At 37.0% G+C, this 15,144-nt stretch overlaps 2 protein-coding genes across 3 annotated transcripts; both read right to left on the minus strand.

Moving 5' to 3' along the window:
• Positions 1 to 8: 8 nt before the first annotated feature.
• rida (reactive intermediate imine deaminase A homolog) lies at positions 9 to 6,935 on the minus strand. 2 transcript variants are annotated; one of them, XM_067411654.1, is made up of 6 exons: positions 6,759 to 6,935; positions 3,468 to 3,573; positions 3,202 to 3,256; positions 3,025 to 3,093; positions 460 to 515; positions 9 to 200 (listed from the first exon to the last, which is right to left on the minus strand). In XM_067411654.1, the coding sequence occupies exons 1-6, from the start codon at positions 6,821 to 6,823 to the stop codon at positions 141 to 143; spliced, it is 411 nt and encodes a 136-aa protein (XP_067267755.1). In that variant the 5' UTR covers positions 6,824 to 6,935; the 3' UTR covers positions 9 to 140. The 2 variants fall into 2 exon arrangements, with proteins under 2 accessions (XP_067267755.1, XP_067267756.1); XM_067411655.1 differs by lacking the exon at positions 6,759 to 6,935 and adding an exon at positions 6,430 to 6,623.
• Positions 6,936 to 7,479: 544 nt separating this feature from the next.
• Positions 7,480 to 15,139, minus strand: stk3 (serine/threonine kinase 3 (STE20 homolog, yeast)). Its single transcript, XM_067411131.1, has 11 exons — positions 14,972 to 15,139; positions 14,589 to 14,669; positions 14,377 to 14,505; positions 14,150 to 14,264; positions 13,904 to 14,068; positions 12,226 to 12,393; positions 11,987 to 12,124; positions 11,718 to 11,843; positions 11,430 to 11,634; positions 11,174 to 11,346; positions 7,480 to 9,041 (listed from the first exon to the last, which is right to left on the minus strand). Exons 1-11 carry the CDS (start codon positions 14,992 to 14,994, stop codon positions 8,883 to 8,885), a joined length of 1,482 nt encoding a protein of 493 aa, XP_067267232.1. The 5' UTR covers positions 14,995 to 15,139; the 3' UTR covers positions 7,480 to 8,882.
• Positions 15,140 to 15,144: the final 5 nt, after the last annotated feature.

Genomic DNA, 15,144 nt, shown 5'->3' on the forward strand with positions numbered 1-15,144 from the left:
GGTGATCACTGTCTGTGATTTCCCTTGTATTCCAGCATGTAATGGAAAGGTTAAAAGTATGATTAATTTTGTAATCTTGGATGTGGTTTATCTCCATATAATTATATTTACAATTTGTGATGCATGCTGGGGTCATATAGTCAGGAGGCATCTGTGATGGGTCCCAACACAGCGACTGCCTCAATCTCAACAAGCCCCCCCTGTAAAACAGAAAGTGAAATTAAAATAAGGTATAAAACAAATTATAATTTTTTTTGCAATATTTGTATCTTAATTGATTATAAATCAACTAGATTTGGACATTTTCTGAAGAAAATTGAGTGGTGCCAATGCAAAAGTCTGAAACGATGCTAGACTGGTTGCCAGGGTGTTGCTATGTGAATGCTTACTGGCTCAAGTAAAAAGATAGTTAGCTGGTTGCCTTAGCAAACAACTAACTAACTTGCGCTTAATACTTACTCTAGGCAGCGCAGCTACTTGATAGGCAGCTCTAGCTGGGAAATTGCTCCTGAAAACTAAGGAAAAAAGGGGACAGAAACAAAGAAATTAAAAAAGAAAGTCAGACTATGGGAAACTCTAAGTTCTGGCCTTCGATAGACACAAATAGTATTCTCATCACTTCATAACATTAAGGTTGAACCACTATAGTCACATGGACTATTTTAATGATGTCTTTACTATCTTTCTGGGCCTTGAAAGCGGTCATTAAATTGCTGTCTATGGAGGAGTCAGAAAACTCTCAGATTTCATCAAAAATATCTTAATTTGTGTTCCAAAGATGAACGAAGGTCTTAAAGGTTTGCAATGACACGAGGGTGAGTGATTAATGACAGAATTTTCATTTTTAGGTGAACTAACCCTTAAAGGCCATTCACACCAAGGACAATAATTAGAACAATAAAGATATAGTTCTAAAAATCATTCTAAATAGCAGAGTTCACACCACAACTATAACAATAACGGCACAGAAAAAAGATATAATTGGAATCTTTTCCAGCTCCATCCAAAATCCATTCTGCTTTAAAGAGCTTGAGCATTTAAAGTGGCAAAAGCTTGTAATAAACAGAACGATATTGTCTGCTAGTGTGGATGCTAATCGTTATAGTTATCTTTATAGTTATCGTTCTAGGTGTGAACAAGCCTTCATCCCTGTGTTTATATGTATTATTAATGGCATCATAAGTTTTAAAGAATGAATGAACATGAATCTGAGTATTTGTTCACGCTGTTTTGCATGTCACATCATGGAAAGTTCTGTGAAGTAGGAGGCAGTGATGATGGGTTGTCCTCTTAGAGAGGAGGCTTTGGTTTCACAGAATTGCACTGTATCCCTTTACACGCAGATAGGATAGGATTACCCATCAGCATTGTATTAAAGAGGAAATACCAGGGCTGCACAGAGGCATCATTGTGTAACATCTGAATAATCAATAACTTGCTTAACGCATTACCGTCAGTGTGCAGGATGGGAAGTGAAGGGTTTTTTTTTGGAAGGTTTGAACATGACAGCACATGAGTTGATGAGTTGAATTAACTCGACAGCAACTACATAAATGTATCCACTAACCACTCAGAAATGTCCAGATACATTCTAAAAAAATGTAACTTCTTCCTGAGTCTCTCCATCAGTGTCCGACTCCAGTTTGAACAATGTAAGGATGAACACTGTTAGTGACAATCCTCATTTTGGCTGCGTGAGATTCTCCAGCTTTGTTATTGTTGAGCAACTGAACCGCAAGGTGTTAAAGCTCTGCCCTCTTTTGGAAAGCAGTCCGGGAGTAGCAGCTCATTTGAATTTAAAGGGACACACACAAAAACAGCATGTTTTTGCTCACACCCAAATAGGGGCAAATTTGACAAGATATAATAAATGATCTGTAGGGTATTTTGAGCTGAAACTTCAGACACATTCTGGAGACTTATATTACATCTTGTAAAAGGGGCATTATAGGTCCCCTTTAAGTATTTAAAATAACATATAAGATAGACCTCCGTTCATCTTCGGAACACAGTTTAAGATATTTTAGATTTAGTCAGAGAGCTTTCTGCCCCTCCATTGAAAATGTATGTACGGTAAACTGTCCATGTCCAGAAAGGTAATAAAAACATCATCAAAGTAGTCCATGTGACAATAGTGGGTTAGTTACAAGTTTTTGAAGCATCGAAAATACATTTTGGTCCAAAAATAACAAAAACTACAACTATATTCAGCATTGTCTTCTCTTCCGGAATCCTTTCCATTGAATTGATTCCATTGAATCCTTTCATCTGTTGGCATTGGTAATGCACTTTTACGTCACCGTTGTTGTTTAGGACATCTGCGACATGCACATTTATGCACCATTTTAAAAAATATAGCAATACCAAAATACAAACAATGTAGAATAGCTTGAATACAGCGTGCGTCTCCCTCAGACTGTAAACGAAGCTCGGGCGCACCGGATAACACGTCAGCAGCGTCTTTCGTCAGCACCGTCACTGCGGAGTCGTGAACCCGGATTGACAACAGACCCGGAAGAGAATACAATGCTGAATAAAGTCATAGTTTTTGTTATTTTTGGACCAAAATGTATTTCCGATGCTTCAAAAACTTCTAACTGACCCACTGATGTCACATGGACTACTTTGATGATGTTTTTATTACCTTTCTGGACATGGACAGTCTACCGTACATACATTTTCAATGGAGGGACAGAAATCTCTCGGACTAAATCTAAAATATCTTAAACTGTGTTCCGAAGATGAACGGAGGTCTTACGTGTTTGGAACGACATGAGGGTGAGTCATTAATGACATAATTTTCATTTTTGGGTGAACTAACCCTTTAAGACTTTTTAAGGATCCACAGACATTCTGATTGATACACTTTTAGAATGAACACATTACAAATTAATATAATTCCCAAGAGGTTTTTTATATTACCAAGACTACTAAAACTGTCAGGGAAACCTGTGGTTGAATGTAGGGATAAATTTAACACTCTGTGGTGAATTGTTACACTATGACTCCTTCATTCATACTCACACTGCTTGTAAACATCATTGACGTTATTGAAGTCATTAATGTCTGCCAACAACACTGTGGTCTTGACAACTGCAAAAAAATAAAATAAATAACTAAACAGACTTTATAAAATGCCTTTATAAAATAAACTTGCATGAAAGAACTGACATGCAATGCAGGTGATGCTTGATGACTCACCGTTTTCATATCCACATCCGGCAGCTTTCAGAATCTCCCCCATGTTAATGAGTGCCTATAAAGTTGAAAAAAACACTGAAACATGCACTGGATAAGAACCTGTATCCCATTTTAGCAAAAATGACTACTTTTGTGTATTAAAGTCAGCATGAAATCAAAATTGACTCTATTTACTTAAATTCTAATATGTGTTATTGTGAATGATTCATTTATTCCAAACTATGTTCATCTAAATGTAAACAACTATCCTCGGGTGGTTTTGTCACCTGTTTGGCCTGAGCCTGCACTCCTCCCACCACCAACTGTCCTGATGCTACATCCATTCCCAGCTGTCCTGAGATGTACATTGTGCGGTCCACCAAAACAGCCTGGCTGAATGTAGAAGCAACATCATTTAAAATGTCAATTAATGGTGAACTCTGACTTTGGAAGGAGTAGGGATTTTTTACTCATATATTTTAATGTTGTCCTTCGCTGCCTTCTGCTGGTATAACCAGTACACTGCAGTAATAACCTAATTTTAATAGTTTGGATATTATTAATTATAAACTGGATACTGGATATTATATAAACTGAAGTTAGTTTCAAGATATCACACTGTAGCACTGTAAAACACCAAGATCATGTATATGTTCAGCTTGAGATCACAAGTCCAAGTTAATATGTGTCTAATACAAGACTAGTTCAGGAAGTTATATAACAGTCACTAATGCTGGTTGTTTTTACAAGCGTGGTTTGCACAACTGCAAGGAAACTGAATATCATTGGTCACCACATACATCAAATCTCATGCTGTTTTGAATGATGCATCACTTGATCATAAAGTGAAATGCAGTGTCAAAAGTACAAAAATACAGCAATATTCTGAAATTAATGTGTAATTTATTCCTGTGAATTTACCAGCATCATTACACCAGTCTTCAGTGTCACATGATCCTTCAGAATTCACCCTACATGCTGATTTGCTGCTTAAGAAATATTTATTGTTATTGTCAATTTTGAAAACAGGTGTACTGCGTAATATATTTTTATAGGAAACCTTTCAAAGGCTTGGAGTAAGTAAGATAAAAAAATAACATTACATTTTTTATTCAGCAAGACACATTAAATTGATCAAAAGTAACAATAAAAGTTATTTTGAACTTCTATTCATCAAAGAATCCTGAAAAAAAGTATCATGGTTTCCACAAAAATATTAAAGGTGCCGTAGAACATCTTTTCAAAATATGTAATATAAGTCTAAGGTGTCCCCTGAATGTGTCTGTGAAGTTTCAGCTCAAAATACCCCATCGATTTTATTTTAATTTTTTAACTGCCTATTTTGAGGCATCATTAACTATGCACCGATTCAGGCTGTGGCCCCTTTAAATCTCACGCTCCCTGCCATCCCAAGCTCTCGACTATAAGTGCAGTTATACACTGCATAAACAAAGTTCACACAGCTAATATAACCCTCAAATGGATCTTTACAAGATGTTCGTCATTCATGCTGCATGCATGCATCGATTCCTGTGAGTATAGTATTTATTTGGATGTTTACATTTGATTCTGAATGAGTTTGAGGCTATGCTCTGTGGTTAATGGGCTAATGCTACACTGTTAGAGATTTATAAAGAATGAAGTTGTGTTTATGCATTATACAGACTGCAAGTTTAAAAATGAAAATAGCGACGTCTCTTGTCTCTGTGAATACAGTAAGAAACGATGGAAACTTTAACCACATGTAACAGTAAATTAGCAACATGCTAACGAAACATTTAGAAAGACAATTTACAAATATCACTAAAAATATCATGATATCATGCATGACATGCAGTTATTATTGCTCCATCTGCCATTTTTCGCTATTGTTCTTGCTTGCTTACCTAGTCTGATGATTCAGCTGTGCAGATCCAGACGTTACTGGCTGCCCTTGTGTAATGCATTGAACATGAGCTGGCATATGCAAATATTGGGGGCGCTCTGACAGCGGCAGTGATGTCTCGCGCATATACTTCAATGAGAGCGAGACATCACTGCCGTTGTCAGAGCGTGATCAGACCAAACGAATCGAGTGATGAATGCCGTTGGACATAGTGGTGTATTAGAGGTAAAAAATGATATAAATACTGTTCAGTTTCTCGCACAAACCGATCGTTTCATGTCTTAGGACATCAATGTGTCGTCACGAGCTGCAGGGTCTAATTTGGACTTGTCTATGCAAGTTTTATTTACTGTTATTGTAGAAGTTCCCATCCACTAGCATTATTTGACTGACAGACAGCAACGGTTGGAGTTAAAAATCATCATTTGTGTTCTGCTGAAGAAACAAAGTCACCTACATCTTGGATGCTCTGGGGGTAAGCAGATAAACATCAAATTTTCATTTTTGGGTGAACTATCCCTTAAAGGATCCCAACTGTTACGTCACAGTCTGTGTTATGTTGAGATTCGTCTGTTTTCCGGAGGTCTTTTAAACAAATGAGATTTATATAAGCAGGAGGAAACAATGGAGTTTGAGACTCACTGTATGTCATTTCCATGTACTGAACTCTTGTTATTCAACTATGCCGAGGTAAATTAAATTTTCGATTCTAGGGCACCTTTAAGCAGTTTTCAACATTGATAATAAACAGAACTATTATTAATAATTAAGCACCAAATCAGCATATTAGAATGAGTTCTGTGATCATGTATTATTTATAATATACATTTACAGTACATTAAAATAGAAAAAAGTTATTTTAAATTATAATAGTATTTCTCAATATTACTGTGTTTACTGTATTTTTGATCAAATACGTACAGCCTTGGCGAGCCTTATTTTAAAAACATTAAAACAATCTTAATTATTCCAGTTCGGAATATAACATAAGTTATATATATATGTATAATGAAATTTATCTTGTGCCAGAAATGCCAAACTGTTGAACATATCAGACCTCTGGTCAACTCAATGAACTTGACACCTCCTCTTACTGTCTATTGGTTGAAACTCAAACACCCCATTGTAACGACTTTCAAATAATTATATGCAGAAATTTTATTTAAAAAAAAAAATCAGAAAAACTACTTTTTTTATATAGTAGTGGGTTAAAGCCCTTGTGTTAAAAATGATAAAACAGTGGTAGTATGGAGCAGTTCCAAAATCATATTATAATGCATGCATAATGCAATCCCAATTATACAATTAAAAAGAAAAAAGGAATCTAAATTGTTCTATATGAAGTTGGTTGACAGGAATCTTACCTGTATATGCCCTGTCTAACAGGGGCTTTAGCTGTATATGGGATTTTTCTTTGAACAGAATTCATCTCGTCCAAACAGTATATGAAAATTTGCACAAAAATCTCCAGCACAAAGTTGCTGAGTGCGCTGTCTAAAGACACGCCCCGAACAAATATTGCACTGCAACTTATGTCAGGCCTTTTGTTGCTCAAGACAGTCTGCTAAATGCATAACTGTCGGTACTTTAGGTAAAAGTCACACATGTCCATATGCTAGAGCATGTCACGTGTGCGTTTATCATTGAGGAACACAAACATAATAGTTTGTCATGACTGCAGACAGACTCTCACCTGTAGGGCCCGATCGCGGCAGGAGCTGCTGCAGTGTGAATGATCTTCCTAATAACCGCAGACATATTTGAACAGATTCAAACGAGACCCGTGAATCAAAACAGTCAGTTAACTTCCAGTTGAGCTGATGAATGAGTGTGAAAGCAGGTTTGTAGAGATTCACTTCCAGTAGGCGTCAGCGATTCCTACCGTAATGACCCACATATAGAGACGGTACATTTCGGAACTAGAAATGTTAAAGATTTAAAGGAAAGAAATGGTAGACAGAATATACACGTTAAAACAACAAGTTTCGGGTCTTTTTGCATAAATATAGTAGTTGGCACTTGACTGAAGTTCATGTTAAAGCAGAGCTCAGTGCAATAGAGTGATTACGGTAATTCGTGTAATATTCATGAAAAGCAGTGGATAGTATAAATACGTTTAAATCTAAATATATTCGCTTAATTACTTGTAATTTTTAAAGTGTTCATAATTAAAATCAAGTATTATACTTTTGTAAATGTGAAGTTATTTTGAAATAGTAACTACTGCATAAGCAAATACATAGAAATTTGCTCTCGTTTTCTGAATAAAATATATCAGAGCTGAGAAAACCTAGAACATACAAGTTTTCTAGTAACAATCACAAATTTAATTTCCTCTTTGTTTCCAGGGTTCTCTGTATATCTTTAATAGCTAAAATATATTGTTAAAGAAGTCCACATGTGGTTTAAGGAGACGAGTAACAGACCTTTATTCAAAAACTCTATGCAGAGTGCAAAAAATAACATACATTATGAATAATGCACAATAAATTAGAGTGTTCAGTAAAAACGTGCCTATGTAAATGTCAGAGTATGAAACAAACTGATATAACTCACAACTGCAGGAAATGTAAGGCATTGGTAACAACATCCCTAACTATCTCAATATGCTTTTTGTTTTAAAATAGAGAAAAAATAATTAGACTATACTTCAAACCATCTCAGATTCATAGAGATCATCAGTCCACAATCAGGGCATGAACATTATGAGTCATTTTAAGGTCTATTTTAAAACTATTCATCCTTCTCTTAAAAGACTCTGCAACATTTTAGGCCATTCACATTACTGGCATTGTTACATTACTATGTCCTTGAGTTGCTGTATTGCTTTTGATAGGTATGGAGAGACTCAACAGGCCTAGTAATGATGGTACCATTACCATAATGAGAAACAAAATCACTGCATTGAAATCTTTGAAAAAGACCAGAAGAAAGAGTTCAAAGCAGAGCAACCCCTGAGATAAAGTGAGAACTTTAAAATGGGGCACAGGAAAATTAGTTCTCACTTTCTCACACAAACTTTGCCACACTTTAACAAAAAGCCAGTGGCACTGAAGAAAACATAGGAAAGACGAGACACGGAAACATTCATAAACCGAGAAAGTGACATTCAGCATAAATAAGCCATGCATATTTACAAAGCTGTGGACAGATGTTTCAAACCTTTGTGCTGAAGAGGAATTTTGATGGAATGGGAAGCATAGCTGCAGTAATGGTCCCGTTTTCTCGAAATTAATTCCAGTAAAGATGACATACATGATCTCTACTGTAACATGGTCCCATATTAGCAGAATACTAACCTATAGCTTGGTGATGCAAACTTCATTAAGAGGGTTAACCAACTCTAAGGCATTCTCTACTTTTGATTGTCTTTGGTTTAGTAATCCATTCACACCTAAAAATGACATTTTTTTTATGAATTCAGCCACAAAACTTCACGTGTTCACAGTTATTTTTGCCTTGGCTTCATTTACAGTATTAAGAAAGTATTAACCACAGATGTAGATATGGCTGCATTAGTTTTTGGAAATTAGAGAAAAGCCTAAACTTCATAATATTGTGAGAGTGAGACTCAATTTGCTCTATTTGGGATGAACTCATATATTAACATGTGACCTTTGAATTCTAAAGAACATAAAAAATAAAAAAAAATCTTGATTTATGTCTTGATTTTGTGTTTTATACATCTACTAGGACCTTCTTCAAATGTACAAACAGCAGAAGGGTAGAATAAGATGCATCAGTACAAAGATTGATTACAGGAGGGGACATAAGATCTGGCCAGCCAGCTTTGAAGCTTCAGCATCTGTGAAGTTGGTTAGAAGTTCTGCTGCCGGCGTTTCTTCGCATCCATGGCGTCAAGAATGGGTTGCCTTTTAGCCGTGTAGCGCTGCCGCAGTTCTTCAATCTCTCGCTCCATCATGGGGTCCAGAGCAGTGAGACGCATCTGGAGCTCCTCAAAATCAAGGTTTTTCAGCTACATAGACAGAAAAACAAATTCATTTTAATCACATTTTATGCATAAAAATAGAGCTGCACGATTCTGGATAAATTGAGAATAAAGATTTTTTTTTTAATAGAAATCACAATTCTGAATAGACTACTAAACAAAATAACATCATTTACTAGAGGTTCTGACAAAATGTTAATTGCTGCAGTCTATTTAAAGGGTAGTTCACCCAAAAATGAAAATTATCCCATAATTTACTCACCCTCAAGCCATCCTAGGTGTTTATGACTTTCTTCTTCAGCCAAACAAAATCAGAGTTATATAAAAAAAAAAATATCCTGGCTCTTCCAAGCTTTATAAGGGGAGTGAATAGGGGGCGAGATTTCGAAGCCCCAAAAAGTGCATCCATCCATCATAAAAGTAATCCATACAATAATAAAGGCCTTCTGAAGCAAAGCGATGCATTTTTGTAAGAAAAATATTCATATTTATAACTTTATAAACTGTAATCACTGTCAAGTTGAGTTCCGGCGTAAGAGTGACCTCTGACCCAACGCATGACGTAGGCTAAGCTTAGGTGAGAGTAGATGTCTCTCACCATTCAAACAAATAGGGCTGGACAACAAACTCAAGCTCCTTTTCTCTTATATCGAAATCCTCTGACATTTCTCGTTAAAAATTCTCGTTTTTAGACTTCTAATTCATGGATGGTGTTTTGTTTTGCGCTATCCTCTGCCCTTCTGCATTTGTCAATACGTCATGCATCAGGTCAGAGATCACTCTTCCGCAGGAACTAGACTCGCGTATGGCTGTTACCGGAAGCCAGTGTTTATAGTTTATAAGCTAAAAATATGGAAATTTTTCTTCAGAAGGCCTTTAATAACCCCCTGGAGTCGTATGGATTACTTTTATGATGGATGGATGCACTTTTTGGGCCTCAGAATTTACCATTCACTCCTATTATAAAGCTTGGAAGAGCCAGGACATTTTTTAATATAATTCTGATTGTAAAGAATTCTGAAAGAAGAAAGTCACATGCACCTAAGATGGCTTGAGAGTGAGTAAATATGGGATCATTTTAATTTTTGGACGAACTAACCCTTTAATAACAATAAAAAAAATTAAGCATGTTTAATTTTTTTCGGTTCCATCACATCTGTGATGTTGACCAATAAGAGCACAGAAGCTCCGTGCACAGCTTTCAAATATGGGAAAACGAAAGAATGACAATGAAATTGGTGCTGCTAGGTGGAATTATGCAATAGAGGAATGGTTTGTGGAGCTATGGCAACAATACTCCTCGAGTGACTACCACGACAGAGTGAAAAAAGACAAATTATGAAGAACGATAGCGGAGGTGCTTCAACCCGGTGAGTACTGGAATTAGCATTAAGCTAGTAAAACCATTCTTTGTTTATGCTCTTGTTTCCAGAAGTCAGGCGCTAGTTTCGCCTTCTCAATGGCATTACGCACACTGTTAAACACGGCAAGCGATGATTGGTCAGGAAGCAACTTGCAGTCTGACATGTTTCTGGTCCTCAAAATTACATAATCTGACACCGTGTCTATAATAACAGACAAAAATATTGTGTAGTCTTTAACTGTATCATCATTTAAGAATAAGATTGCATTGGCGTTTGAATCAAGATCACGATCTTTAACGATTAAAGCGGAACTCAGTAAGATTTGCAAAGCTCCCCCTACAGGTTCCTTCAGTGAATCACACTGTCATAAATACTCCAAGCGCAGCTCTGGACTACAATGCTCACCAGCGCAGTAGTTTTGCAAATACAGTACAAGAAAGAGGAGGTGGGTAATTTGCAAATACAGTACACTCGATGGAGGTGGGTAATTTTCGAAATTGTCTAATAAAGTCATAATATATACATTGTTTTTGAATTACCGTAAAGCATTTTGTCACTCTCGCGTGAACGTGAGGCGAGATTGTGTCGGGTCGACGCAGCTCAACTTGCAAGTGCTGTATTCTGGCGTAGACGTGCCAGAGGGGGTCAGAGCTCGCCTCAAACACACCACTACAAGTCAATTAACCATCGTAAGGACTTAGAAAACTACTTATGAAGGTAAAAAAGTTACTTAGTTCTGCTTTAATCCTGCAGCTCTAAGACAAAAAGAATCAAAACAACCATCAAAGCACTTACAAAATCAAAATCTCCATCTTGCGGCACTTTCCAATTATCAGGAAAAGCGGTCTTGGAAATTAAACACGGGTCCTGCTGGTTGTGATTATAACCCTCTTGTGCTTTATTTGAGTCCTGCTTGTCGAAGTAGTCCATGAAGGATGGACGCTGAATTTGCTGAGATGTAGGATTTCCTATTTAGAGGATAAAACATCAGATTATACATTTCTCAAACAGCCACAAAAATGTTAATTGAAAGATAAAGACAAAGGCTCACTCCTCATCGAGCCAAGATCTTCCTCTTCTTCCTCATCATCGCTGTTGATGACCATGGTGCCCAGGTCAGACTCCAGCATGGTGCTGCCATGGTGCTCGATCATGGTCTGAGCGCCGTCGCTCATGGTGCCCGTGGCCCGCATGGTGCCAGCGTTCTCTGAACCAGACTTAACCATGGTGTGGGAATCTACTTCCACTTCCTCCTCCTGTAGAATGCAGTCACATACAACATCAGCTAAAACACAAATGCTGAGCTCATTGTAAACTGAACAACTGATATACAACTCACAGAGTTCTCCTCATCCTCCTCCAGCTCTCTCTGCTGCTCCTGTTGTCTCTTGACCTTCATCTCCATGGCCTCTGTGATCAGGTCCCGCAGGATGGTCACTGGCTTAGCACTGGTTATAAAGGGATGCTGCCAAACAGACAAAATGCAAAGTATGCTAGATGTTGATAAACAACTTCATGGAAAATCCCCAAACTAAAACAGAGTGAATTAGTAACCATATGAATCACAAACAGGAACTGTTAGTTAGCAGTACAAGGCTCTTCCCACACCTGCAGCAGTTGAGTGGCCGTCGCTCTCTGCTCTGGGTTCTTCACCAGACATTTCTTCACAAAATCTGTGAATTCGTCACTCCACAGTTCTGGCTTGCGGAACGTGGGTGGCGGGTTTGTGGGAATCATAAAAATAGCCTGATGACACACAAAAAAAAAAAAAAAAAAAAACAGAAACAGTCACCATCCAGTTTCTTGATGAAATTTCAAGTCAAGACTTTTAAGTGTGTTCCACTCACTCTCATTGGATGAATGTCTGCATAAGGAGGCTTTCCTTCGGCCATTTCTATGGACGTAATGCCGAGAGACCAGATATCTGCCACACAGTTGTACCCGATCTCCTGGATCACCTCGGGGGCCATCCAGAAGGGTGTCCCGATAACCGTGTTCCTCTTGGCCATTGTGTCCTATTGTGGTCGGTATAAATAAACATGATTACATTAAAGGGGACCCATTATGTCCCTTTTCACAAGAAGTCTCTGATGCCCCCATAATGTATGTGTGAAATTTCAGCTCAAAACACCTCACAGATAATTATAGCTTGTCAAACAAGCCCCTATTTGGGCATGAGCAAAAACACGTCGTTTTTGTGTGTCCCTTTAAATGCAAATGAGCTGCTGCTCTCTGCCCTCTTTCCAGAAGATGGCAGAGCTTTAACTGCTCATGTTTCGGATACTCAACAACAAAACTGGAGAATCTCACGCAGCCAAAATGTCAAAAATTGTCAGTAACGGTGTTCAGCCTTACATTGTTCAATCCGGAGTCAGACACTGATGAAAGACTCAGGAAGAAGTTGCATCTTTTAGAATGCATCTGGACGTTTCTGAACGGTTAGTGGATAAATTTATGTAGTCGCTGTGGAGTTGATTCAACTCATCAACTAGCATGTGCCGTCATGTTAATCTTTTGTGCAAATCCAGCATTGAACGGACCCTTGTTTGTTAAGCAGTCCAGCGTAAAACAATTTGCGCAAGTATATAACACTTTACCAACTTTCTTTGACACATTTCCTTCATAAACAAAATTCAACCGCCGTGTCCTCAGTGGCTCAGATGCCAAGAGTCTAAGGAGACTCTTATGGTCGTTGGTACATCCAATAACAGAAAATTTGAAATGTTTTTTTTTTTGGCTCAGATGTATATCTCCAGCTGCTACAGTGAGGAAACAGAAATGGTGGACTGCTGCGGCTCACTCAGGGTGGCATCTATGCTAATAGGTGGATTTTTACCATTATAGGCTGGTTATTTACACACACTGTGGACACACATCTGTATTCAAACACCTTATAAAAGTGAATTTTGCATAATTCATAATTTCATTCATGCAACATAATACATGACCAGTTTGGGCAAACATGACTGAAAATTATATCAGATGAACATAGATGAGAGAAAACCTTTTGATCTGAATACTTATCCGTAAATGCGTTAAATTATTACTTTTTTTTTTTTCAAAAATAACATTTTTTAAAAATGTAAGGATGATTTGGACTCAAAAGTGAAAAAAAGAAGCTATAATACAGGCTTTTTTTATATACGGAAGCCAAAAATACCGTATCTGTCAAAAACTACACAGTTCCCCACACTTCAATGTGTATTTTCTTTTATAATAATTTTTTTTTACCTAAATTACATTTTTATAATTTACATTTAATGTTTATCTTATTTATTAGTATTCTGCTAATATGGGACTATGTTAGAGTAGAGATGGTTCATCTTGTATGTAATATTTACATGAGCTTACTTAGAGAGAAACTGGACCATTTATGCAAAGACAATAACATCAATGTACAAAGCATTGACTTTACGATTACTCTAAAATGTGGAAAATATTAATAAAAAATAATCAGTAATGTCCAAACCTTTAACAAATAATTTATGCAATTTTTCTACATTAAAGCATAGTTTTAATACTCACGGTAAGTTGTCCAGCCACTCCAAAATCAGCTAGTTTGGCATGTCCTTCTGTGTTGAGAAGAATATTCCCGGCTTTGATATCCCTGTGGATTTTCCTCATGAAATGGAGATATTCCAGACCTTTCAAGGTGGATTTGAGGACTGTGGCAATTTCTTCCTCGGTGAGCTTGTCATTAGAAAAAAAAAGTGTTATTAAGCATGCAATGAAGCTGTATAAATTATTTACAGCTGTATTTTCATATTTTACCGTTTTGTTGCGCAGTCTGATGATATCAGACACCGATCCAGCGCCACAGTACTCCATCACAATCCACAGATCTGTATTCTTGAAATAGCTGCCATAGTACTTCACCACATAAGGACTGTTAAAATACAAGGATGGAGAAATTAGGAAGTACTTTATATGAGCTCAATAACAATATATTAATAAAAATGTTATTGATAAAGTACTTATTTATTCATGGGCTGCTTTACCTGTCACATTGCTGCATTATGGAGATCTCTTTGATGATTTCCTGCAGGTCTGATTCGACAGGAACCTGTTTAATGGCCACCACCTGGCCTGATTCCTTATGAATGGCTTTAAAAACACTGCCATATGATCTGAACCAAAAAGTATTCATTATGTAAAATTTTCATAAAAACATATGTATTCAAAATCACTTAAGTATAAGAGCGGTACACACCCTTCTCCAAGCTTTTCAAGGACATCAAATACTTCCTCTGGCTGCTTGGTAAGACTGTCTTCACTGAGTTTCTTCAGCTTACTGTCATGCACAAGACAACAGTACTTTATTTAATGCATAAAACGTCACGAGTTCAGACACTAGCAGTTATATGTAACCCAAACGTAGTTTTGCCATTTAACATAACAACTGTAGGTCAGACTGCGTTCAAGCGTTAATCTTGTAGATATATAATATAACATAATTACGAACATAAGGATTTAAACTACACAATTTATTCTAGTTCGTTTAATGATCTTAAGTTTCAGTTTGGTTGGTGAGATGAGGCCTGTAAATATTAGCTTGGTTGATAACTGGTTAGCCGAGATGGCCATTTCACTTACTTTTTGGGCACCGAATGCTCCATTCTTGTTATTCAATTGAATAGATATTTTCCGAATAATTTCAAACAGTTTGTTTGTTTAAAACCTAAAGAAAACAGCAATAACGCATGTTTTGTTTGGACTTTGAGGAAGCACTGCTACTGTCTTTCCGTGCCGCCGCTAACAGAGATGTG

This window comes from Chanodichthys erythropterus, chromosome 15, assembly GCF_024489055.1.
Source record: "Chanodichthys erythropterus isolate Z2021 chromosome 15, ASM2448905v1, whole genome shotgun sequence".
In the NCBI taxonomy this organism is placed as follows: domain Eukaryota; kingdom Metazoa; phylum Chordata; class Actinopteri; order Cypriniformes; family Xenocyprididae; genus Chanodichthys; species Chanodichthys erythropterus.